General features: G+C 34.7%; 1 protein-coding gene across 4 annotated transcripts; it reads right to left on the reverse strand.

The window, feature by feature from the left end:
- Window positions 1-852: 852 nt before the first annotated feature.
- On the reverse strand, window positions 853-27077 carry LOC121410314 (sulfide:quinone oxidoreductase, mitochondrial-like). 4 transcript variants are annotated; one of them, XM_041602320.1, is made up of 12 exons: window positions 26893-27077; window positions 19406-19473; window positions 18658-18730; window positions 12773-12899; window positions 11535-11711; window positions 10450-10674; window positions 9225-9422; window positions 8553-8756; window positions 7732-7915; window positions 5820-5887; window positions 4224-4402; window positions 853-3828 (listed from the first exon to the last, which is right to left on the reverse strand). In XM_041602320.1, exons 4-12 carry the CDS (start codon window positions 12863-12865, stop codon window positions 3768-3770), a joined length of 1389 nt encoding a protein of 462 aa, XP_041458254.1. In that variant the 5' UTR covers window positions 12866-12899; window positions 18658-18730; window positions 19406-19473; window positions 26893-27077; the 3' UTR covers window positions 853-3767. The 4 variants fall into 4 exon arrangements, with proteins under 4 accessions (XP_041458254.1, XP_041458253.1, XP_041458255.1 ...); XM_041602319.1 differs by lacking the exon at window positions 19406-19473; XM_041602321.1 differs by lacking the exon at window positions 18658-18730.
- Window positions 27078-27103: the final 26 nt, after the last annotated feature.

Genomic DNA, 27103 nt, shown 5'->3' on the forward strand with positions numbered 1-27103 from the left:
ATAGTAAAATATTACACTACTTATGACTTATAGAAAGCATGTTGAAATTTATGATATTTTTGAAGTTCTAGTGTGGAATCGGCCTCAAGGTTACCACCATGGTAACGGTACTCAGCAGCCAATCAAAGTGCAGGGTTAAATGGTAGGTAACACAATGGCAAAGTCAGGAGTACACTGTATATAAAACAAGGTCAAGGTCTCATCATCTCTAGTGAAGTATTTCAATTTTTGAGAAATAAATTTGAATAAAGAGAATGCAAAGAATTATCAAAATCATATGTAATTAATTTATCATATTCCTTCACCAAATATCATTGGATGACCAACTTGTATTTCTACAGAAACATTCTTACAAAACATTTACATTGCTGTAACACACAAAATCACCCTTGAATAATATTTCAGTTTCATCACAAGAGAATAACCATTTGATTTAATACAAGATATATGTATCATCAAATATAAAAATAGTATTTCATAGTACAATTTTTTTAGAATTACCCTGCATTCATTCTGATTATGATATCTGAAAGAAAAACTTACCAAAAAAGATCTGAGAATAATATCATTGCTATATTCATAATTGCAAATATAATGAGAGTTCATCATACAATACTAGTAATCATATATATGTACAAAGGAAACTTTAACAGAAATTACTTTATATGTTACTATTTTACCACTGAGTGTATTTTTTTTTATTACAGTTGTCCAAGAAAACAAGCTCTGTACAAGTCCACTATGAAAGCACTGCTTAAAATGGATTACATACCAATATATTTCTTTGTTTATTATATTATTGATTGCTCCAAATCCTTATTTCTTGTTTGATTCACAGCTTTTTCCAATTGATTGTATATGTAATAAAATCTTGTATGGTATTTTGATTGCCATTTTTAAAACAGCTAGATTAGAAAAGTAATAAATATTTAGCACAACTAAAGTTCATTTCTATTTGGCAAAAGCACACATTGCTTTGCAGCCACTAAGAAGTCTTCTAGTGAAAAAATAAAGTCTGTTATTTGTAAAGTTTCCAGCTGCTATTAGATTGATGTGCACTAAAGAAGCACTTCAGCACTTCTTGATGATCTCATATTATAAATTGCTGACAAGAATAGCATGGATTCACAGTGTTTGTATAGAGAAAGATCTTGTTCAATTCATGGCATTCTTTGTTTGAAGCAGCTGGAAGAAGGAATAAGGGCAGATGAAGAAGTTTCTGAACTGTTTTTTATCACAAGAATCGGATATTCATATGAACCATTAACATCTCTTTACGTAATTATCATACTCATCTTCAAACTGACCAAAATAGCATAATCTAATAATTGATAAGGCAATATATAAGTCTCATTGAAAAATATAATTTCATATAACATTTAAAGATTAGTTATATGATCAAGTCTCTAACCTCTGCATTTTGTCTGAAAATTTTGATATATCTATACAGTAATTGCAAAATGAACATGCCAGCACATTTGCACAAGCACCAAATTAAAATAAAATTTGGGTTCTGACAATAACACGAAAAAAACAAACATATCTGCTTTGTTTTTTAAAAACCTGGACCCACATACTATCATTTTCACACAAGAGAACTCTAATATCATTTCTTTCATGTAGTAAATCTTACAATATAAGCACTGATTATCAATACATATTTCATTTTGGAAGTCTTGAATACAAGGAGCACTAGTTCATTTTCTCTATACTTTGAGTAAAAACACAAGTTAGAATTAACAAGTGTATATGTGTGAAAAAGGGGCAACTAGAAAGCTAAATTCAAAATTGGCAAAATGCTATGTCAATTGAGACAAACCTAAAAAAAACTATGCCTTGTGAATATCATACAAGGCCTCTATCATACATAATTATGTAAGTAATCAATCTTTTCATAGATAATTAAGTTATAAAAAATCCACTCCTGGTATTTCTTTTACAATTTCTTAGGCTATTCAAATGGAAGTTTTAGCAATTTGCATAGATCATAAATTGATAAAGGCAGTATTTGTTACATTGATGTAATGTATGTATTCTCTGTAAACATAATTCAAAGAAGTTAAGAATGTGATGGTATATCTGAGTAATATTATAATACAATATAAACATGTAGGAGACAAGCAGTTGCATGGGAATGACAGCTTTTATGTCTGCACAAAATACTACACATTGCATTTGGTCTGACACACCAGAACACTTCTGAAGGCATCCTTAATTCATGCATTGTACATGCACAAACAGTACTGTTGATTTCAAGACTTAGATTCAATCACAATTATATTCAATTCCCATTTAATAGCAAATCAAACAAGTATACTAATCACTCAAAGAAAGGAGAATAATATATTTACTAAAATTTGAAACTGATTTCGATGTTGACTTTTTTGATTCACAAAATATGCATTACTAAATAGAAACAAAATATTTGAAATATAAAGATTGAAATGATCACATATTGCCATATCTTCAGGCAGTCTTCTGTAGTTTTCTTTCTTTTTATGATTCATCGACACATTCTGCAAAATGCGATATTCATATTTAGTAAATTACAATGACCATAATTGGAAGACCATCAAAGCATTAAGGGCTGCTGAGAGATACCATTACAAAAGACTTTAATTGATTGTAATAAAATAATTGGAATATGAAATTCATATGTGTGTATACATTCAACAACACATTTCGGTGTGAGTTGGGTAGCTTGAGCCACTGGGAGAGCAAATTTGCCCCTCAAAATACCTCTTGCAGTAAAAAAGTTAGAATTTAATTTTCTAGTAAAATATACATGTAAATTTTCAAGTTACATTGATGTTTTATTTGGATAAAAGGTATATATCTCAAAATTGAAAAGGAAGAAAATGTCATAGTTGGAAGTACAAAGCTTTCAACCATTCATAAAGAAAAGATAACTTGTGTCAGAGTTTGGACAACATGGATTGTACATACATCAATGAAGTATTTGATGAAAGCTTCAAAAACTCTTGTGAATATGTAAGACCTTCCTCACATTTGGATACCAGGGCTCCTTTTATTTTATATTTTTTTCCAACTGACTACTTCTACTCCTTAGGCATAGAAAAACCATATCAAACATTTTCATCTCTCCCACTACATACAGAATGCACAAACTTCCATTTTTTTTTAAATTGTGGACTATCCATAATCAAATTTCTGAAGTATAAATTTTTGTCAATTCTGGCTGTGCCTTATTTATGGATTGAAAAGTTTGACTAAACTTCCTTAAACAACTAATGTCAATTATTAAAGATATCTGTCATGCAAGATATTCACTTGAAAGAAATTTTCAAAATGCACGCTACTATGCAGATTGTTCACAAGATTAATGGTTAGGAGTAATGAAGACCCTTTTTTTTATTACACCTATTAAAAAAAACCCAGAAAGGTACAAAGTATTGTTGACATTCTGAAAGCTACTTAAAACATACAAGTCAAAAGTTTTTTAATGTTTTTATTTTTAGTCCTTTTAAGAGACTTGACAACCTTTATGTCCATATAGATGAACTCCTTTCTTCCCAATTCAAAAGGCTCATCTAACCGGAGTCACAGCCAAATATTTCTTACTGGACTTCAAGACCACAAATTTATCATTAGATTCAGAATAAATCATCTTGGGTCTACTGCTCTTTCAAGAACTCTTTCAAAATGCTCAGAATTTTACAGCCGACTGGTCTCCCACAGTTTCATTCAATGGAATGTGCCAACATAACACTCACTTAGTTGTTTCATTTACAATCAGCTCACATAGATTATTTGGACATTCCAAGATGCATCAACTTTCTGTATGCACCAGGTCCATTCCACAGTCCCCTGTTACAAAAGAAGCAGAAATATACATTTAAAAATGATGACATAACAAGTCATATAATAATGACATAACCACAAAGACTTTACTCTAGCTGGGCAAACACAATAAAGATTGTTTAGTAATTTTCTTAAATTGGTCCAAAATTGCAACATGAAATGATTGATTTTGAAAATCAAATGTGGAGTGAAGCATATCAAAACCGCATATAAATATTAATTGTGACATTTAAACAAATTATTCTGTTATTATATTATTATGGAAGCAATGGGTTGCTGAAGGACATGTAATAGGCACTTTTCACACTTGTGAATAATATAGAAGTTGTCTTTGATTCGACATAGAGAATATATTTTTTTTAAGAGAGGATACAGAATACTTATTATTGAAAGTAACTCACTTGATGAGTCCATTCCAGTAGAGTTCTGGCATTATATCTTTCTTCAAGTGGTACATGAGACGTCTCTCCTTGCCCTGATCCAATGGGAAGGTTTCTAAGGCATCCAAGTTAAAATCAAACTCGGCTAAGATCAGCTTTCCATATCCAGTAACCAGAGGACAGGATGAGTAACCATCATACTGAAAGGTATATTGTATCACACTTCATTCATTGTAATAACATGAATACTGACTGCAAGGGAGGAGTATTAACCATTTCAATCATTATAATGATGTTATTTTGTAATTATTGTCACTACAATCATTGTTCTAATAACTGTTGTAGTGCTGCGACCAATGTATCTATATTGAATGAAATTACATACATTGACTATGCTTGAATTGAAATCCACATAGAGTAGTTTACATGAAGAAAGAATAATCTATATATCTAGCACAAATTCAACAGAAAAGAGGGAAAAGGTACATGTAATCTACTGTCACTCAAATCAAACTACGGTAATAAGTTGATATGATGTATCATACAAACCTTTTATAACAAACATTTCAATGTGCTGTATAAAATATGGTTTGGTGATTTTTTTTCATCTCTTATGTTTGTTCCCATAAACCCAATATCTGACTTCATCATTATTTTTAGAGTCATATTTTTCATAGCAGGCCCAGCGGAGGGTGCAATTAACTTGGCGAAAACGCCTGATTTGTTTTGAATTTCTAACCATCATTCATGCACATTTTTGCAGTATGCTAACAAAATTTCCTCAAATTTTCAGGACTAAATCCAAAATGATAATATTCTATTTTGAAAAAAAAATTGTATCAAGCAATCAAATAGTTTTAATTTCTTGCTAACTTTCTTTTTTGTTATCTCCGACAACTATCCTCGAAATTTTTCCAGACATAACTGTATCGCTTCTTATTGAATATTCTTGAGATTCGCTGTGCATGTTCATGGGATATGTACAAATTTGCATTCCAAATTTTTGCTGTGCCAAAGATTTATTTTTTGAGAAATCACTTTATGAAAATGAGGTTCTGAGACACAATAACTGTGGGCTGACTCAGCGTGAAAAGAAATTTTGTGGGTTAAAAATTGCAAGGAAATGGATAATTTCCAGATATATCCATATCTTGTGTTTACAAGAACTGAGTTACCTTAATAATACTTTGTGACGCATCTCGGCTTCATTTATGTCAAAGACCTGAACATGTGAAATTTAAGCAAATATTTTGACTACTTATTTTCATTTTTTTCATGGAGAGCTTTTGACATATTTTCCGTAATTTTACTCTACAACGGCAAATCCAACAAAATAAACAGCTGAAGTAATTCTTATTTCCAAAAATATAAATATCACTCATTTGTGGTCATTTACAAAATTACAGCAATTTTGCTATGGCACTTTCTCAGCGGTTTCAGGAAACTCTTGTTACCTCTGAGCGTTTCTGAGGTCAACTCAAAACAAATTCGGCCGATAATTGCACTTCTCCACTACGCCTGATAGATTTCATGTTTATCTATTACAGTTCTTAAGAGGAAAGCAATGATATGTTTCTAATCAATGTTTGGGTGAAAGCATAATGAGAGTATACTCACACTTGCTTGAGGCTTGTGTCCATTCATGACCGATGACAGGGTTTTCTTCAGAGTGCCAGTCTGAGCAGCTACAGGAGAAAAAGGCAGTGGAAGAAGGGATACAAAGCTTAAACTATACCTGTAGTGGTAATGATCTCAATATGTGTTTGAACAGAATCTTAATATAATGATCACCCAATTGTTTGTATATGTGCCAAATGGCTCTGGAAAAATATGTGTTGCTGAGAGATGTGCAAAGTAAGCACGGAATTCCATAAAATTTTTCCGAACAATATGAATACACTGTCCCACATATTCCTTATGGTCTTAGTGATCATCAGAATTATCAATTTTCAGCTAAGATTTCATGATTTCACAAAGATAAGTTTATTTCAATGTACCAGAACTAGATCTATGATAAGGTAGTAATTTCCTATAATAAAATACAAAAGTACAAGTGGAGATGTGACATCGTCAGCTCATCTAATGAATATTCATGACAACCGTTTTCACAAAATATTGCTAAACTTTAGAATTCAATAACTTTGTTATTTGTTATCTGATTTTGATGAAATTTTTGACATTTTTCTCAGTGAATTCTACTCTACTTATTCAGCTATACATACTTTCAACCCGGACCATCCCTTTAATACTTGATTACTCTTATGTCGATGTTTCATGAGCTAGATCCATAAACTTTCTAAGTTACATGTATGATGCCAATTCAACACATACTCCCAACACGACTAGAGTTCATTGACCTTTAAATGACCTTTGATCTTGGCCATGTTCCTGAAACGCACGCAGGGTATTCTGGGATACATGAACAAGATCCATAAAATTTCAAAGTTATGATAATAATTCCTCAAATACCCCCAACATGGCCAAAGTTCATTGACCCTAAGTGACCTTTGACCATGGTTATGTGACCTGAAACTCGCACATGATATTCAGGGATACTAGATCCATTAACTTTTTAAGTTACATGTATGATGCCAATTCAACACATACTCCCAACACGGCCAGAGTTCATGGACCTTTAAATGACCTTTGATCTTGGCCATGTTCCTGAAACGCACACAGGGTATTCTTGGATACATGAACAAGATCCATAAAATTTCAAAGTTATGATAATAATTCCTCAAATACCCTAAGTGACCTTTGACCATGGTTATGTGACCTGAAACTCGCACATGATATTCAGTAATACTTGATTACCCTTATGTCCAAGTTTCATGAACTAGATCCATAAAATTTTAGTTATATAACAATTCCTCAAATACCCCCAACATGGCCAAAGTTCATTGACCCTAAATGACTTTTGACCTTGGTCACGTGCCCTAAAACTCAGGCAGGATATTCAGTAATACTTGATCACCCTTATGTCCAAAATTCATGAACTAGATCCATATACTTTCTAAGATATGATGACATTTCAAAAACTTAACCTTGTTTAAGATTTCAATGTTGACGATATCATACTTCACATGGCCAGCTGATCAACATGCATAAAATGATACATGTATATGAATCAATCTCAGCATTGTACAAACTGAATGCATTTAAAACAGCCCTTCAAAGCTAAGTGATACATACTATTCTGCTGCAGAAAAATTGTTTTCACACCCCTATAGTATACTTTTCTTCTACTGTCAAATTAATTGTCACACCTTGAACAGTCGTACAAGGACAACCAGGAACTCTTTGAGGACAGTACTTGTAGACCAAATGCTATGATACAGAATCATTAATAATGAAAGAACATATCAGATATAAAAAATATACAAAGTCGTTTTTACAATACCACTACAAAATCCTAATCTTTTGGAGACTGGCGGATTATGCTAGATCATATCCCCAATCCAGTTTATAAGAGGGCAGAGTCTCCAATGGGTGACGAGATAAGAATGAACCTAGACACATCATATCTCACCTACAGCAGCAGCTGTCTTGGATGTTGGTATATCAGTACAATCACCAAGACCAAAGATGTTGGGATACTTGGTGTGTTGACAGGTAGTCTTGTTGACAGTTAGAAAACCAGTCTGATCAACCAGTGGACTAGCCTTAAGAACATCTGGAGGTCCCATGGGAGGAGGAACATGGATCATCGCATACTACATTAAACAAAGGAATGCCACACGATGCTTCAGTCAAAATCTCACTCCACACGCGGAAACAAGCATGCTCCTGTGACATTCACTACCGTTTTAATATCTCAGAGGGCATAGGGTCAGAGTTAAGATTGTAAATAGAGTTTTTGGATCAGAATAATGTCAAGATAAGAATTAGGGTTTATTTAGTTTTGGAGCTTAGATTTTATGTTTGGCCTAATGTGCGTATTTTCCATTGGAGCAATTGTCATGGAACTGTCCTTGTACAAGCAAGGCCTTGTCTTCCTATATGTTCCTAGATGAAATTTGCATTCATCCAGTAATAAATGTCAGCTAAGCTCTTCCACTGAGGATTCGATCAGAACAATTTCCACAATCAGATTTAATCAACAATTTCATATTCATAGAGTGCTCATTATTTAATTCTGAAAGAGTGTTTTATCTACATGTACATGCTGTTTAAATATAAATTATTCACAATATGATTCCTTAACAGACAAATTTGAAACAAAATTATTTTTTAAAAAGTACTTCTTCATGGTTTGACTGCTGCAATGAAATGTACATGCTTGTGAGGTTTTTATATACCTTCTTTTTTTTTTAGAAAATTGAATCCATAAAGAAATGATATATTACTTACAGGGAAAGTGACGATTTCACCACTCTCAAGTTCAAAGTCTGCTTCTCTCTTGTCATGTCTGATCTCAACCAGTTTATGTTTGTAATGAACCTTGATACCTCTCTTATCACAAACCTTCCTCAGACATTCAGCATACTTGGGTGGACCAAATATAACGGCCTGAGGAGTGATGTACATCACCTCCGCTTGATCCCGTTTACCATTCTGTAAAAGATTTAATCAGTGACAGCAATTTTTGGCTGCAGAGAATGAGATAAGACATATAATTCTAAAACAATTCTTGGCTCTCATAACTGAAAGTTGTGTAGGCCTACCTGCGAGACAATTAGACACCAAATGAATATGACCAAGTTGAATATAATATTTTATGAATTCATAAATATACAATAGTTTACTCTCATTCATGTATCCCACATAAAACAAAATGGAATGCACTATTGATACCAAGGGGGGGGGGGTAAAAAGTTATTTATGCTGGGAACCTTTCTAGCAATCTTCCAATCATATTTTTCATTCTGCCTGAATGATAGTATCATCAATCCTAAATTATTCATTGTTTCTCCTTTCCTTTATTCTGACCAAGGTTTTAATTTACAATGTTGCTACCATAAAAATTATTTACCATTCTTTAGTTCTAATTTCAATTTAGCTCTAATTTCTCAAGCTGCTAACCTTTCTGAAGTAATCTTCTGTGAGGTACATGACTTTCTGTGGAGCTCCAGCACATTTAACTGGTGTACTTGGGAAGGTAAAGATGGCATTACCACCCTTAAAGTTCTGCAATGCCTTGTAAGTCTTGTCTACCGTGTCATAAGAGTAGTTACAGCATACCATTGGATCTTCAGCCAGGGCTTCAGTAAGACCTTTCATCTGGGAAATAAAATAAACTATATATCATACTGATCTCCAATCATGCACAATTCAATATTTCAGACTTTAATTTCATACGGACTCAATTATCCAATAGAAAGATTAGCTGATTAAAATAACAATTTCGCAAAGTACTTCCATAAATGTTCCATGTTCAGTGTAAATGCATTCCTATCACCCAAGATTCATTTGAATGAGACATAGTATACAAATATACCAGGCTTTGAGTAAGTATAGTGGGAATTATTCATTCCAGGTTGGACTGGCATTACTCGCCCCGAGGGAAAATAGTAATTTGGCCAGTACAACCGAGGATAAATAATTCCCTCTATACTTTTGAAGTAAAGGCCTGGTATATTTGTTTTATATCCTACATTTAATAACTGAATAGGGTAGAATAGTAGTTTATCTACTCTTGTACATGTAGTTCATCTGTGACCTGAAATGCACAAAGGATATTCAGAGATACATGGTTACTCTTATGTCCAAGTTTCATGAACTAGGTCCATATACTTTAATAGTTATGATGACATTTCAAAAACTTAACCTTGGTTAAGATTTTAATATTGACGCCGCTGCCGCCGCCAGAAAAGCGGCGCCTCAGTCTCAGTCTGCTATGCAGGCAAGACAAAAATCAATGAAATGTCATTTCCTCAGAAAATTGAAAATGATTTTTACTGTACCTTCAGTATATCAATACACTATTCATATCACACCCCCTCCTAAAAAGAAAATAAAGTCATCATGAACCATTAAAATATGAAATTTTAAGCATTTTCTACATTTTGGGTAGCTGCTCATTTATGACATCACAAATCAAAACTTGAATTTGAATAACTCTCTTAATCTTGAATTGAATTTCTTCACCAATAAATTTCATTATTTTTTTTCTATTTTTTACAACAAGGTTTTCATCAGGGTGAACTTTCCCTTTAAAAATCAACAATATTTATGGTAATCAGCGATGTACAATTCCTTCACATCATTTTTAACTTCTTATTGGAAAAGATAATGTTAGACAACTCACAGCATGAAAATTCAACTGCAGTCCCATAGCAACAACCAGGTACTCGTATTCTAAGTTGATACCACTCGATGTAGTTACAAGATTGTTCTCCGGGTCAAAGGTGACAGCTTTGTCTTTCTTCCAGTCTACTTTTTTAGGCATGACAGATGCCATGGGGCGCATTGACTGCTCCTTAGTTTTGATCCCTCCACCAACCATTGTCCACATTGGCTGGTAGAAATGTTGCTAGTTAAGAGAGTTTAAGATTTGTTAATGTACCGTCAATAGGGTACTTAATTGATATAAAATACTAAATACCATTAAAAAAGAATAATCTTTTAAAAATGATCAAGACCCCAGAACATAGAGCTTATTTATTCATATGGGGCAGATTTTAATATTGATCATACATGATAATCAATTCAACATAAAAAAATAAATCAGCCCATGATCATTCACTCAGATAAATTCTGAATGAAGAACATATATATTTGGATTTTTAGTATGGGAGTACTGAAAAGCAGGACGGAAATATAGTACAGGAAATACTGAAATATCAAACTCCTTTAAGGGCAAAGTATGATCAGATAACAACTTTACCTTTGTCATGAGGACATGAGTAAATGCAATTTATACATAGCCAATATTTGAATATTACGTGCTTGCCATAAAACCTAATGGCCCTTATTCTGAAGTCATGTTGAACTTAGGTCATGGTTAACCTCTGTGCTAAAATTGTGGGAAGACAAAAATGAAAATACTTTATTTACATTGTATATTTCTTATTTTATTATAATTCCCAGACAGTCAGGAATCAATGGGGCACAGATGTGCTGAAAAAATAACCTTAACCTCTTCTGTAAATGTTTGTGTCACTACTGGCTATCCATATATCACAATTTTAGATCAGAGTTTGAATCAAATAAAAGTTCAGAATACAAGCATCAAAGTTTGATTTTCAGGAACCACAATGACAGACTTAGGAACACTCATCATGGAATACACATCATATTGACCATGACTTAACTCATCATATCTCAATGAAAGATCTAATGCTTCACTATTTCAAATTTCAGTCTCATCTTAAACTATCTTGAATTACTTACCTCGGCAGGCTCAATCACTGCAACATGTCCTTGTCCAAACTTTCTAGATAAAAAGCTTGCAGCAGCTAGCCCTCCAGTTCCTCCTCCAACTACTACAAACTTGTAGCTCTGCTTGGTAACAGGACCTGGCCCTTCTTGTGGCTCATGAACAGGCTTGGCTGCAGTACTATACCATAACTGTATTATACACAGGCAACAACATAGCATTTTCTTTACATATATATATATATATATTGGCGAAGAAGCTCAAAAAGCATTGAAGCGAGAGACGTAGCCTGGATTTCTTCAACTTTTATTAGTACAAGCTTTCGGCCATTTAGTTCGGCCTTCTTCAGGTATCTCCAAGTTTTACTGTGAGTGCTTGACCAGGTGGGTGATGTGTGGGTGTGTATATATATATATACACACTTGAGGCCGAAAATTTACATACACTCATGGAATTCAACAAAATTTGTTCGCTTGCCAAACATCGTAAAATTTACTATATCTCAGAGATATACCGGTAAATACTATCAGGACAAATTTGGTATCAAATGAAAGAGCACATTAAGCTCTTTCACATGATTGGGATGGATGCCGTTGGGATATAAGTATATTTCAGGTGGAATTCCCTTGAAGAGAAAAAGTAATATTTGTGCCAAATGTATTTGTTTGTTATCATATTTTCCAACATCATTCATAGAAATATATAAATGTCAAATCTATTACTTATACTTCCATTTTTATCATGATATGTCACCACTAAACAAAAAAGTGTAATCTGAAATGTTTGTGTTGAGAAGTAACTAGCACAAATGTGAAATGTTTTTGTCAAATTTTTATTTGTCAAAAATATGAAGATTTTTTTTGGGAAAAATAATACCTAAATATTTTTCACCTCCTGATGACAAAGCAATGTGATGGAGGGGCAAGACATACTAATTTCGTCATGATAGCACAAGTATTTTTAAGATACAGTAAATTTTATGTTTGGCAAGTGTCAACCTTTCTTTGAATTTCCTGGGTGTATGTAAATTTCTGGCAGGCTTCAACTGTATAATAAAGACAAAAAGGGCATACAATAATTATAACCTGCCAAGTTGCTGTGACAAAATAATGAGAAATCTCTTGCCTCATGTGCTATCAGAAAAAGATGTGATAATATTTACAACATTACAGAAGAATTTCATTTCGGACAATTAGAAGAAAACCATAGATTTGTTAAAAGTTGAAGTGACCCCCTTTTTTTAATGACTTACCTTTGTCTTAAAAGAAGAAGTTGAATTCAGAGTTCTAATCTGCCTTCCAATTACAGCAATAGAATTGAGTGATTCCTTCATGCAAAAGGCCATCTTATCACATTACTTCTTCAGAAGCACTTATAATCTGAGAAAGCAAAGAAAATATATTAAACATTTTAGATTAGATTCATGACATAAAATATAACTGTGTGTATTTGTACATAGCTATGTTATTTGAATATCGTAAATAGTATTAATACATACAAAAGATCAGATATCATTCATCATTCAGCACTAGCAGTATCGATGGGATGCAAAGCCTGAAAATTGTGATCTAGTCAGAAACTAAATTGCATTCCTATATTCATGTACATGCATTGGGCCCTCCCCCATATGTATTTTCTACAAAACCCTAATATTTTTCCCCGACTAGTATCAAATGTGTATTCTTGTAGTACTCATTAATAAACATATCAATATGAGTATCATATGCTTCCAAACATTTTGCATGGCATGGATTTTTCAGAGGCAAGTACGTCATATCATGTCTGCAGCACTTCCAGCCTTTGCTATTCGTATGGTATGTGAGTTTACCAAGTTTTCAAAATATTAGACTTGAATATATGACATTCTTGCGAATCTTGCCAGGCATTTTTTTTTCAGTTTGAATGTATTGCTCTCTTATCCCTTCTCAACACCTCTCTTCCTCTCATATTCGATATCTCATCCCGGGATCTCATCCCCACATTCCATGCACAACATTCTTATCCCATTAATACTATTACGGTCATAGTTTACTTTTCTCCAGTGCAATCTGAATGACCCTCAGTTTACTGGAATTTCTATTTACTTCTAGACTTTAGTGAGATACCCTAGGATTATTTCTGACAAAGGATCACAATTGAAAGGGGTTGTGGTACGGCTGCCTCAAAAAAATTAAAAGGAAAACTCTTGCCTAAGAATTGTAAAAAGTTTTGCATTTTTTTAATAAATTAAATTGCAGAGTTACAAAGTAATCATACAAATGATTTTCTTTTGCTTGGAGGAGCATGACTAAAAACCTCTATGGCCCAATTTGAAATGGTTCAATGGGGCCATGATATGACCAGATGAATACCTAGCCAAATTGAAATCAATGTAATATTGACCTGGTTCTAACTACCAAAAAGCTAACTAGCATTTAAAGGCAATTCTCAAGAATTTACAAGAAATACTTTTACTTCACTATAATATTAAAGGTAAATGCTTGTTTTGGTAACGATATCAAAATGAGTTTGTACAGAATCCAATGAAATGACCACCAAAGTGTCTGTTTGTATAAATAAAACGCATGTGCCATAAGATTCTGGAAGAAATTGTGTAATTGCTGAGAAATCAGCAAATAAGCACAGGATTCGGGTAGGGCGTCGGGCCCGACGCTCTAAGCAATAATTATACATTGTCCCACGTGCGCTTGTCTGTGTTGAGGATCTTCGGTGTGAACATTTTTCAGCATAGATTTCAAGAATTCACAAAGTTCAGTTAATGTAACTGTACCAGAACTAGATCCTCGATGATATACTGACAATTAAGCCTTGTTTTACAGACTTTCTCATGAAATCAGTGTTTACTGCAATCACTGGAATTTCTCTTTAATGACCCCAAAACAAATGTTGAGAAGTGGTTCTATAGATGTTATTAAAACATTTGCTTACCTAACCATCAAGGCATCAACCCTTATCACATCCTTGGTTAAACACTGTTTTGTCTAATGAAGTGATCAGTATGGAAATGTCACCAAAGTTAGTGATTTGTGCACACAGGGTTCCCTGGTGCACAATCAAATCAGATATCACCTTCAGAAAGAAAGGACCTTCAAACTTACTGAACGTGGATCAGCAAATCTGTAGACTTTATGGCCTGTATTCTGAACCCTTGTTTTAATAATACTAGCAGCAATTACCCGTGGCAGCACAGGGGGTAGGAGTCATTTTTCTTCATCAAAGTGTGCGGGGGGGGGGGGGGGGGGGAGGGGGTGACAATCTTGTATGTACAGCTAGACTGCCTATTCACACTGAAAGCCAAGCAGTTTATTGATGAAATATATTTAGACAACTGATTCATAGCAGACTTCTCTTTCAATATAGATAGGAGGTTCAATTAAGTTAAGCATCTTGGGTTGAACTGGAGGAAGAACTTCAATAATCATTACAGAGTGAAATCCAAATCTAACTATAAAATGGAAAAATGTATTAGAACACGGTGTATTCAGTAAGCAGTCAAGAGGCAATTATTGTGATATAGAAATGTTATGACTATTGGGTCAGAAATAAATATGTAAGTACATTGCACATGTACCTTATAATGTACATTAGACTGCGGTTGTTTGTACTTTTTAAATTAAAGGTTGCTCAATCATATATAAGTATGGCAGGATGTCGAAAAGAAGTGAGAGTGAGAGAAAGGGGGGGGGGTGATAAAATGAGTGAGACAGTCTGTAAAATCATTTTACCAATGCTTGTTTATTACGATCACACTACATAAGGTCATTTTCAAACGTGAGTGACACGACAATCGGAGAGGTTTAAGGGCTCATATCTTCAAACTTAAAGGTTATGAATCAATCATGACTACTATATTATATACAATGTAGGACTGGCATGGGCCACTGCGAGTTTGATTTGAATTCAACAATTCGTTTAGTAGATATGATTAAAAAACGGTGCGTGAGTGACACGACAAATTTTGGACATGGGTTTCTGACCACTAACACATATGGTTGGATTCGTGCCCAAGTAGTTGTCATGGAGTACTGTGAGTACCAGTAAATGGACATAAATAGTGTACCTATCTAACACATATAGTCAAAATCAATCAAACCTTCTCTATGGAAAATGGTACCCTCCTATATACCGTGAGTGACACGACATCCAAAACGTGAGTGACACGACAAGTGCAAAAATACAACATTTATCTCAACATTGAAAGTATTTTTTGCATGATCTAGAAGAGTAAAATACCATTAACCAAAAAACAAGCTTAATTACATAATAACTGCTTTCTTTAAAGTTCATAATATGTCATCCTGATGTTTTATTCTTGGTTTATGGTCATATTTGCCCATCAACCCACATTCTCTATACCATACCACATTGTCACACTAGGGCTTAGAAGAGGAGGGGGCACTTGAAGGAGGTGTTTATATGAGGTCTTGGCATTGACATCAACTCAAACATTCTTTTTGTGGCCTGATATCATTCAAAACTTTAACTCTTTCTCCCTATCTGTACATGAAAGTTTACAGGTTCATACAATTCAGCATCCACAACGGATGGAATAATTTTTCCTTGTAAGAAAGGTATTCTCAATAGTCACTAACATCATCTGGCATGGTCTGGTAGCCAATGATGTCATGTATGACTCCTTTTTCTTGAAATACTGGATTACAATATTATCCTCCTTTAATATTTTAGGCATTGTCCAAATAGGACATGGCAGTTTCAATGTCTTTTTTGGTACCAAACCCCAATCACGTTGCTGCACACTTCAGATGGACTATCAGCAAATCCTTGAGAAACTTGGGAATTCATCTCAACAAGCATAGGTTTTCTCCTGAACACTGCTTGTATGTAGACCCTCCCAAGGCAGTACATGTAGGCACTGTACCAAAATTCAGAGCTATGCTGGAATCTTGTAAGCACCTTTTCATTGCTAATTATTTGAAAATATACCATACCACGGGAATCCAGGAAAGCCACAAGGTGAAAGACGCAGTCAGTACCTGATTCTTGCAGTCTGCTACTATTACATAACAACTACAAGTCATTAGCCTTTCCTTTTCTTAGCCCTTGGATGTCACACTAAAATCCAATTCAGCATCCCAACCAGGCTCCCTTTATACCTCAATAGCTTTTTCCCCTCGAGGTCCAGCTCTGTTCTTATCAGGGTACCCCCCCCAAAAAAAATGATCTACTGGTACATGGCAACCCATCCAAAGTTGCTCAAATCAAAATGCGGTCTCAGTTGGGACTTGTTGGGACCTACATGAACATGCATCATTTTGTTGTAATGAATATGTGTAAATGCAAATCTGCTCTGAACACACATCGACACGCTTACGGTAGTTTGCTGTTCAGACCCTACATGAAGTTAATCACTAGCGGTATGAATGGTGGCCGAACAAATAATGATTTTGAACTTGGCATGTAGCTGCTTCAAGCAATATCCAAAATGTTCTATCAAATCTCAGTACATTCTCACCTGAAATGTTTATGTTTTCTTGCAATTTTTTCATTTCATGTCCTGGAATGCAAGCTTTATGGCAAATGAAAAGGTTGATTTAATCAATCAGAAGGAAAAGAAAAATATTTTCTTTTCCGAATTTGAAAAAATGTTTGGTATTCATGGTGATCTCATATATCTCATGTACACTACTTTACCACTAAATTTCTGCAGATTTCAAAAAAGGATCCCTCACTTTTCTAAAGCTCTATGAGTATTTAAAGAAATAACATTGCTCAAAAGAAAGGTGAACTTTCTGCTCATTTCTGTAAATGGAGACAGAGAATGTTTGAGTAATACCTAGGTACATGTATGACTTGAAACATCACCATCACCAACCCTTTATGCATTGTAAATATGTCCATTGCTAAAGTATAGTGGTTTTTCTCTTGATACATTCATAATTTTGTGTTGATTGATTATTCTTAATCACAGTACATTCACCAAAATATGAATTAGGATCCGCGTCTTCACACCAATGGAAAATTGTCAGGATTTTTTAAACCAAGGCAACCACGGAGATGAGAGAAAATAGATGAACTCAATGTCAAATTCAATATTTCCATAAAAAGGAGTAAAATTAGGAAGATGGAGGAAATTATTAGCCTGAAATAGGCCTAAATGATGTCAGGAACAACATTTTGACTGTATCTCTGGTAAAACGCTTCAAACATTACTGGATGTCCTTTTTTATACACAATATAATACCGTGAGTGACACGACATTTTGTGAGTGACACGACATTGTGAGTGACACGACACAACTTTAACAGTTAATTTTAGCTTTACCTTAACACATTGGACCAAGTTACTTTATATACAATAAGGTACAGATAAACTGTATTTACTCCAGTACTGGGATAAATTAATTTTCAGAATACACAGCTCTAGAAAACTTTTTGCATTTAAAACGTGAGTGACACGACAACCAGTTTTGAAAACTTCGAAACCCAATTTTTTTCAGAAAAACACTTCACAGAATTTTTTTTTGCTATTTAGGAGTTAGATACAATACACAGCTTGTATCTTGCCAACAAATGTGCTTATAATACAAATTTTATATTGTGATAGGCAATATGTGAATTTTAATGCAAAAATCAACATTTTGTAACATTTAATTTCCCTTGCATAAAATTCACTGTATCTCAAGACATAATTAATACTTTTATGTAAATGAAATGGAAAAATATTCTTTAAGTTGTCTAGTTTAAAATAACATTGATGCCTAATGATTTCTAGCAAGTTTTAATTTTCACCCCCATGTCCACTTTTGTTTGAAAATGACCACAAGTATTTTGTTAATCACACAGAAATAAAGTTTAACATATGAATTGGCGAAAATACTAAATATAGTTCATTTATATTTCTAAATGAATTTTAGAGACATTAATTTTGTTGAATGTGTGTAGCAAAGAAAGAAAATGCCAGTGTTACCAATGTTCCGAAGAAAATCTGATCAAATTTGCCCTTAAATAAAAGGGTTATTAGCAAATCTATTAAGAAATTTTTGATTTTGAGTTTTGGAACTTAGCACTGAGTTGATTATCAGACTCAACCAAACAACTTCATCACATGTTGGAATTTAGATTTACTGCAGCATTAATCATTTAATATAAATATTATATCTTACGTCAAAATACTAACCATGCACTGAACTGTGTGTAACAGAGCACTGGCACAGCTTGGCCTTGGAGCATTGAGTGGCAGGTAGCTGAATCTGTTAAAATACAGGATTACATATAAAGGATGTTTTAATGAAACTGGGCAGAAACATTAGATCTAGACCCTTACCCCCCAGCATATAGGCGCCGGAAGTGGGGGGGGGGTGGCTGGGCAGTCGCCCCACAAAACAAAAAAGTGGGGGCAAAACATATTTTCGCCCGCCCCCCCCCAAAAAAAAAAAAAAGAAAAAGAAAAAAAGTAGTAGTAATAGTATCATTGTTATTATTATTAAAAGTAGTAGTTGTAAAAGTGTATATATAAAGTGTTCAAACTCTTACTTTACCTCACAGGTTTTTATGTTTAATAGAAAGAATTGTATTTTGTTAATCACACAGAAATAAAGTTTTACATATGAATTGGCAAACATAATGTTTAAATATAGTTAATTTATTTGTAAATGAATTTTAGAGACATTAATTTTATTGAATGTGTGTAGCAAAAAAATAAAAAATGCCAGTGTTGCCAATTTGCAGAAGAAAATCTGATCAAATTTGCCTTTAAATAAAAGGGTTAATAGGATATCTATTTAAGACAATTTTAATTTTGGGTTTTGGAACTTAGCACTGAGTTGATTATCTGACTCAACCAAACAACTTCATCATATGTTGGAATTTAGATTTACTGCGGCATCAATCATTCAATATATTACATTTTACATCAAAATACTAACCATGCACTGAACTGTGTACAACAGAGCACTGGCACAGTTTGATTTTGGAGCGTAGCAGGTAGCTGAATCTGTTAAAATACAGGATTAAATATTAAGGATGTTTTAATGAAACTAGGTAGGTAGGTCATTGGATTGACCTAATTATCAAGAAAAGGTAACCTTCTCAAAGATTCATTATGGTTTTATCTCCCGATTTCACTGATGTTGACAGATTCTAGGCCTACTAATAATATTCTACTAATAAGTATGTACCGTCGCAAGAAATATCGCTTGTGAGCTGTGTTACGCGTTTGTGATTACTGCTGCTACATAGAGTACAAGTGCAAGTGACGCGTGTAGCGGTATCCTCAGCGGGGCATGCATGCTTTGTATTTCGCTGACCCGAGAGAGGTAAAAGGGACTGGGAACTTCGAAGCTATACTCAGGGCTGCGAAAAGGAATGCCAAAAAGTTACGAATTGTAAAAAAACTTTAAATAATGCGACCAAAATACCACAAACAACCCCCCTCATGACAATCTGTGAACAATTTAACCATGTTTAGAAAAAATTCCAGCTCCATTGAGTGGAAAACCACTGAGAAAAGCTGCTTCAAACAAACAGAAGGACACACAAGATTAGCCAAATTATAGTAAGGATAAACTGTCTAAAGTTATGATTTAAGTATAAAAATCTAAAATTGTGACACAAATCTTTTACAGAACTGGATCAAGCAACTAGCTTATTCAACCCCAAAATCAATCATAATTGTCGAGGAATAATATCTAAACTAGTTTTTCTCACCATTAAAGCACAAGGGAAGAGAACAGTAAACATTTATAAGAACAATTCGTTTAAAAAATGTTGACATTTTCAGATTTTTTAATGGTTCATGATGACTACTAAAATGTCCTTTTCTTTTTCGAGCGGTTTTGTAATGATTTGTCTGTTAATGCTGAAGGTACGTCAGTAGATCGTATATTACAGAACACTTTTCATAAATTCAATCATCCAAGTACAAAGCAATCCCTGAAGGGGGTATCTGAATTAAGCATTATACCCTCAAAAGACAGGAAAATAATTGGCCAATGAACAAAGAGGAGAAAGCAAAGCTTCTAAACAATTAACTAGGGACAGTGATTTTCTGTTTAAAAATATTGCCTTTTACTATTCAGAAAATCTCAAATTCCGTTTCAGCATGTCAATTAACGGAAATTCTGTTTCCCCATAGACTTTGTGTACATAAAAAAGGGGAATTCCGTTTACCCATTGAATAGCAATATCACACTCTCGCTGGTCAAAATTTGTATCTGCCACTGCACCAGCAGCGCAATAGAATTCGTTCTAATCGGATCTACGCGGGTACCAAAAATATTTTTACAAACATATTTAACATGAATACATCCTCACCTTTCGAATTAATATCATTTTACAGTTTGATCAAATTTCATTGATAATTTGGGGGGTTTTTGGACATCATTTTCAGCAGTCAACGAGTTTCGCCTATCCGCCATTTTAGATTTCAAGACCCCGATATCGTGCTGTTACATCTTCGAACGTAGAGGGCAGCAACACACTACCATGTTGTTGAAATCAAGTGTGTGCATGTGAATGTTTTTGATAAGCATACAACCCCGCCCAGGCCGGGTATGGGCGGCGAGCTGTGATTCGATCGAGTGATGAAGTCTAGTGCAGTCACGATGAGTGAATCGTCATGATTGTAGCGAAGTGAGATCGTGTTTTCAAGTGTGTGCATGTGAATGTTTTTGATAAGCATTACAAACGTTACAAGCTAAGGTCAAAGGTCATTTTCAGGTCAACGTTAAAGTTTACAAGTAAGACTCTCTTATGACACACAACTCTGCAACCGTAAATCACTTTTCACCCAAACTTGGATGGTAGATTTAATTGGGGGAACTGCATGTTATACTGTAGTCGGAGGTCACTTGGTAAGTCAGTCACTTTTCAATAAAACTTGGATGGACTTTGGGGACCTGCATGTTATGCTGCAGTGGAAGGTCATATGGTAAGGTCAAAGGTAATTTGTAGGTCAACATTAAAGTTCATATGCAAGACTCTGTTATGACAAATAACTCCACATCTGTAAGTCAATTTCAAATCAAACTTGGGTTGTAGCTGTACTTATAGGAGACCTTCATTGTGTTTGGAGATCACATGGTCAATGGTCAATTTTATCCCTTTTTTGAGTGTTCACATTCACTTTTGAAATCAAGGTTCAAAATCACAATAAAGTCAACTGAAATAGAGCTGATATAGGTACAAGAGAGATGGCTCCTTTCATTTTAATTTGATGAAAGATCAAAAGCTTCGCGCAGGAGGGGGAAAAACCCCTCCCTGCTCCCTGCCCCCCCCCACTCAGTGTTATTTAGGGTACGCTTATGGTTGTTCCCTCCCTTTGAAAGCACCCTCCTATCTCATGTCTGCCAACATTTCTGAACCCCCCTTTCACCGACTTTTCCTGCAATGGAGACCCCCCTAAATCTGGAACACTGCTCAATGTACCCCCCCCCCATCTCAGGTGAGCTCTCATTCCAACCCCCTACATGTATCTCAGGACAGACACCCCCCCCCTTTATCTCAGGTAAGCTGTCATTACAATAGAGGTTCCTTAATGTCATAATGGAGGACAAAACAATAGCAAAACCATGAAAACAACGACTTTTCATAGTCTGATTCAAAGGTTTGTTTGTCCTCCAATATGGCTGCTTGTGGGAACCCTTTATTCCTTAGGAAAGTTTTTTGATGTTCAAAATAAGATCTCTCAACTCAATGCAGTCATTAGAATAAAACAAGTGGAACGCCTCTGGCAGTCTCGCCTGCATGCATTACGCGATTCGATTAGTAGCAGTGCTGACTTTGAAAACAGCTATTAAATAATTATTCACAAAAGAATACTATGTCCATTGAGCCAACATGACCCATGACCATGATCATGTGACCTAAGACATGTGCATAACAATCATTCATACTTGATTACCCTTATGTCTATGTTTCATAAACTACATGTGTAGATCTATACACTTTCTAAGTTATGATGCAAATTCAACAAATACCCCCATCATGGCAAAGATATTAATGGATAGGCCTACATGGTAACTCTTACGTCCCAAGTTTCATGAACTAGCTCTATAAACTTTCAAAGATATGATGGTAATTCAACAATACCCCCAACTTGGCCAAAGTTCAGTGACCTCTGACCTTGGTCATGTGACTTGAGACTAAGGCAGGATGTTCAGCAATACTTGACTACCATTATGTCCGAGTTTAATGAACTAGGTCCATATACTTTAGAAGTTATGACATTTCAAAAACTTAACCTTGGTTAAGATTTCAATATTGATTCCCCCAACATGGTCTAAGTTCATTGACCCTAAATGAGCTTTGACCGTGGTCATGTGACCTGAAACTAAGGCAGGATGTTAAGGCATACTTGATCACATCTATGTTCAAATTTCATGAACTAGGTCCATATACTTTTTAAGTTATGATGACATTTCAAAAGTTTAACCTTGGTTAAGATTTCAATGTTGACGCCGCCGCCGTCGGAAAAGCGGCGCCTATAGTCTCCCTGCATACATGTAGATGCAGGTGAGACAATAACACCATTCATATGATGATAAAATACAATGTTCCCTAAATGACATTGATATTGTGTGAATCATTGAGGGGGGCCCTCAGAGCCCCCCACCCACCCTGGCCTAACTGGATAGGGTTAAATAGAATCTGTATTCAGCTCCAAATCTCCTGCTCCTGGAACTTGGTACATTTAATTCGTTAAAATCTTGAATCTAGATCTAGAACATTAGTTCTAGTCTATACCTATTTTAAAGATTCCCCATTCTTATTATTTTCTTAGTCTAAGTGACTGTGAGATCTAGACCCGAGGGGGGGGGGGGGCACTTCCACTGATAGGATACCATGTGCGACAATGGGGTCTCGAAAAGTACCCGAAACAAGTATTTTCCATATTCTGAAAATACAACCAGACCTTAACAAGTATATTGGCTTGTGAAACCCTACCCTTAACAAGTATTGGAAACAAAAGGATACCCTTGGTATTCTCTGAATTGAACCCCTAAACAAGTACAGCATTATTTTAATTGTTTTATGTCACAGACTTCGGTTTTACCTTTACCTACATCATTGGGTTTAGTACGGCACCACCTTCCACAGATCAGACTCTAAATACGTAGTGTTGACTGTTGTTAGGGCAAAACAAAATATTTAAAACAATTTTCATCAAAATTGGTAATGAATTAGGAAAGTTATGGAGGTTTAATAAGTCTTGAACTTTCTATGGGGATTCTCAAATTGGCAAACATGCTTAAAAAATGGCTGATTTTCTACTATTGTAGACAACCCTTCATTTGTTTTGTACAATGTTCAGATTTCTCCCCTTATTTTACATATTTCACATCATTTCCTCCTGACCTGGTGTGAATTAGGTTTTCCCATGACATATATTAAATGCTCAAAATGAGGCAATATGCAATTTGAAAGAAAATGGGGAAAATCTGAAAAATTGTGTACATAACAAATAGGACAATTGTCCACAAAATCAGACATTTTGAAACATGTTTGCCAATTTGATGATCCCCATAGAAAGTACAAGACCTTTTGAATGTCCATAACTTGCTAATTTCACAGATTTTGATGAAACTTGTTTTAAATTGTTCCTCTCATTTTACTTTTTCCAATAAGATTGCTTCTCTTCTTGGGTTTTGGTTTCCTTGGATGGTCCAGGCTGGAGATATTTATATCTCAATAAATAGAGTAAAATTCACAAAGCAAAATGCTGAAAATTTGATCTAAATCGGATAACAAATAACAAAGTAAATGAATTTTAAAGATTTGCATTATTCTGGTGAAACAATTCTAACGTTAGACATATCTTCATGAATTTTCACTTGGTCGGCTGATGTCATATCTCCCTTGTTGTTTCATATTTTATAATACGAAATTAGGTTTATTCAAAATTTTATACCAAGAACTAAAACAACTGGATTGACAACTGATTAAGTGCATTAGTTATTTATTGCCACAACTTATGTCATCATAATGGAGACACATCATTTAGGTCTCAGGGCTGCCAACTCTCACGCAATCTGCACGAGTCTCACACAATTCACCTGATTCTCACGCTCTCATGTTGAGCATAGGAATTCTCGAACTGAACCCCGAAAATAGAGAGAAAAAAAAAGTTTATTAGCCTAAATTTCGGATATTCAATAACATTATAACCCGGCCAGGCAAAAGTTTCAAAGTTAAACCATCAATGTAAAGTAGTTTTGGTTTGCCACGCAAAGACAAGATATATGAGTTGCGTTACTGTATCTCGTGTGTGAGAGCTGGTGACGTCAAAATTTTACTATGAAGCGGGGTTTTCGTGCGAGGCAAACGAGTGTCAATGCAATGCCATGCCATGGCGATAGCCCGCCGGCCCGGCACTCTGAAGATACATGTATGATAGCCCCACATATGCATATGTGTGTGTTGATACACTTGGTTTCTTTCGTAGCCAAAAAGAAACTTTTCAATCCTTCTTTTGTTTCTTCCCTCTCTTCTTTCATTTTTTGTTACTGTCTTTCTTTTTTTAGTTTTCCATTTTTTTCTTTGTCTTTCGTTCTTTCTCTCCTTTAAAAAATATATTTCTTTTTATCTTCCTTTTGTTGATTTCTTTCTTTCTTTCCTTCCTTCTTTTTACCCTTTCTTTCCTTCATTCTTTGTTTTTTCTTCCTTCCATTCATCCTTTCTTTACCCTAGCTTTCTTGTTTTTTATTTCTTCCTTCTTTCAGCCTTTTCTTTCTTTCATTCATTCATTCCTTTCTTCTTTCTGTCTTTTGTTCTTTCTTTTTCCCCTTCATTCCATCTATCCTCTTTCTTTCTTTCTTTCCTTCATTCATTCCTTTTTTTCTTCCTTTCATCTATTATTCTTTTACCTTTTCTTTTTTATATTGCTTGCTCTCCTTCCTTCTTTATTTCCTTCATTTTTTTACTTAAGGGAGCAGCAGATAATCACAGGTTGAGTTTTCACTGCTAAGCTTTACATGTATATAAAAACAGTTGATTTGGAATAATAATGCACTTAAAAATTTTGATTTTTTTTTCAAGGTCAGTGAACTTCATTGAAAACTGAATGGCTCGTGAGGTGGGATCTGCTACTGGTTTGCGAAGCAAACCAGCCTGAAAGGGCGAACGAAGCGAGCCATTTCTTCTGCAGCCTCAGTAGACCTAGTCTGCTATGCAGACTCGTTGAATCAGCTGAGGTACACACACTGCAGATGTGGGTCTACATTTGTAGACTACAATCAATGCGAGCGACAAGTTCCGAACGCACGCACATCAATATGTCCAAGCGCAAAGCAGCGGCACAAATCGCGATAGGTAGCGACTGGTATATACGTCTGTAATGATGATGACGTCATCCAAGATGGCAACTTACATTGACCAAAGAAAGGATCGAAGATGACGATGTTTCGATCATCATTTCAAAAGAATTAGCGGTAACTGCGGTCTAAGGTACGATATTTCTGAATTTTAAACATTTTTTTGTAAATATGGATGTGATTTCTTTTTCATAATATGACATTTTATGTACAAAAAAAGATCGGAAAATCGGGTTTCCGCTGTTAGATCTAACGTTACTGCTAAAATACGTTGTCTGTACGTACAGGCCTCCAAGCTTTTCAGTCTATGTATTGGTGAGTGAGCCAACGCAGTTCAGCGGAACAACCAAAATACAGAGACTGAAGCTTTTGGTCTAGGTAGGCCTATGCCAATGCTGTAAATAGCACACACTTTAAAAAATCATTAAAATATCACCTTTGTGACCAAAATTACTAATTTCCATACAGTTGCAATTTGTTTGTAATTAGTAAATTGGGTTTAATTTTTGAATTTACCAGAGCGCTCAAAAACTTGAATTTTGGGCATATTTTTGTGTATGCCCTCTATTGGTGGAAAGTAATATGGCAAGAATATTTTCATATTTCAATCTCTATTTTTAATTCAGAAAAAATAATATAAAGAATTAAATTTACATAAGAGCCAAGTTATATGATGAATAGCTGTAATGAAAACTGACAGTGTAAGAAAATCAAGCACTTGTCCCATAGAAAAAGAGAAAATAGGCCAAACATTGCCACCCTTATTTTGTCACACATGAAGATGTAACTGAGAACAAGGTTTGGCCCTATATCATAACCTTGTTCATTGAATGAGTGGGCCTACATAGTACATAACATACATTAATTGTTTTTAACACAATACATTAAACTTTAAAATTTGATAACTTTGTTAATTGTTATCCGATTTTGCTGAAATTTTCAGCATTTTGCTCTGAAAATTTTACTCTATATTTTCCCATCTAGTCGTTAGGCCTAGATGTTTTTTCAGCCTGGACCATCCCTTCAACTTCCAGTCAACTTCTCAAGTTCATGCCCATTTGGCTTTTAAATTTAATGCCTTCAATCTTCATAGTCATTCATACCTCACCACGGCACGAATGGTTGCACAGGCAACAACGTCGGATCTTGTGAAATATTGGAAGAGAGAGACAAGGTCAAGCCAAAGGGGTAACAGTTAGGCCCAAGAAGAAGTAGAACCACCAGCACCACTTGAACAACTTCCACCACTCTGATACCAATCGTATGACCTCACTGCTGCTCGCGCTCGTTTATAGCTAGCTAGCTATAGCTAGC

The sequence above is a fragment of the Lytechinus variegatus genome, chromosome 3 (genome assembly GCF_018143015.1).
Source record: "Lytechinus variegatus isolate NC3 chromosome 3, Lvar_3.0, whole genome shotgun sequence".
Classification (NCBI taxonomy): Eukaryota; Metazoa; Echinodermata; class Echinoidea; order Temnopleuroida; family Toxopneustidae; genus Lytechinus; species Lytechinus variegatus.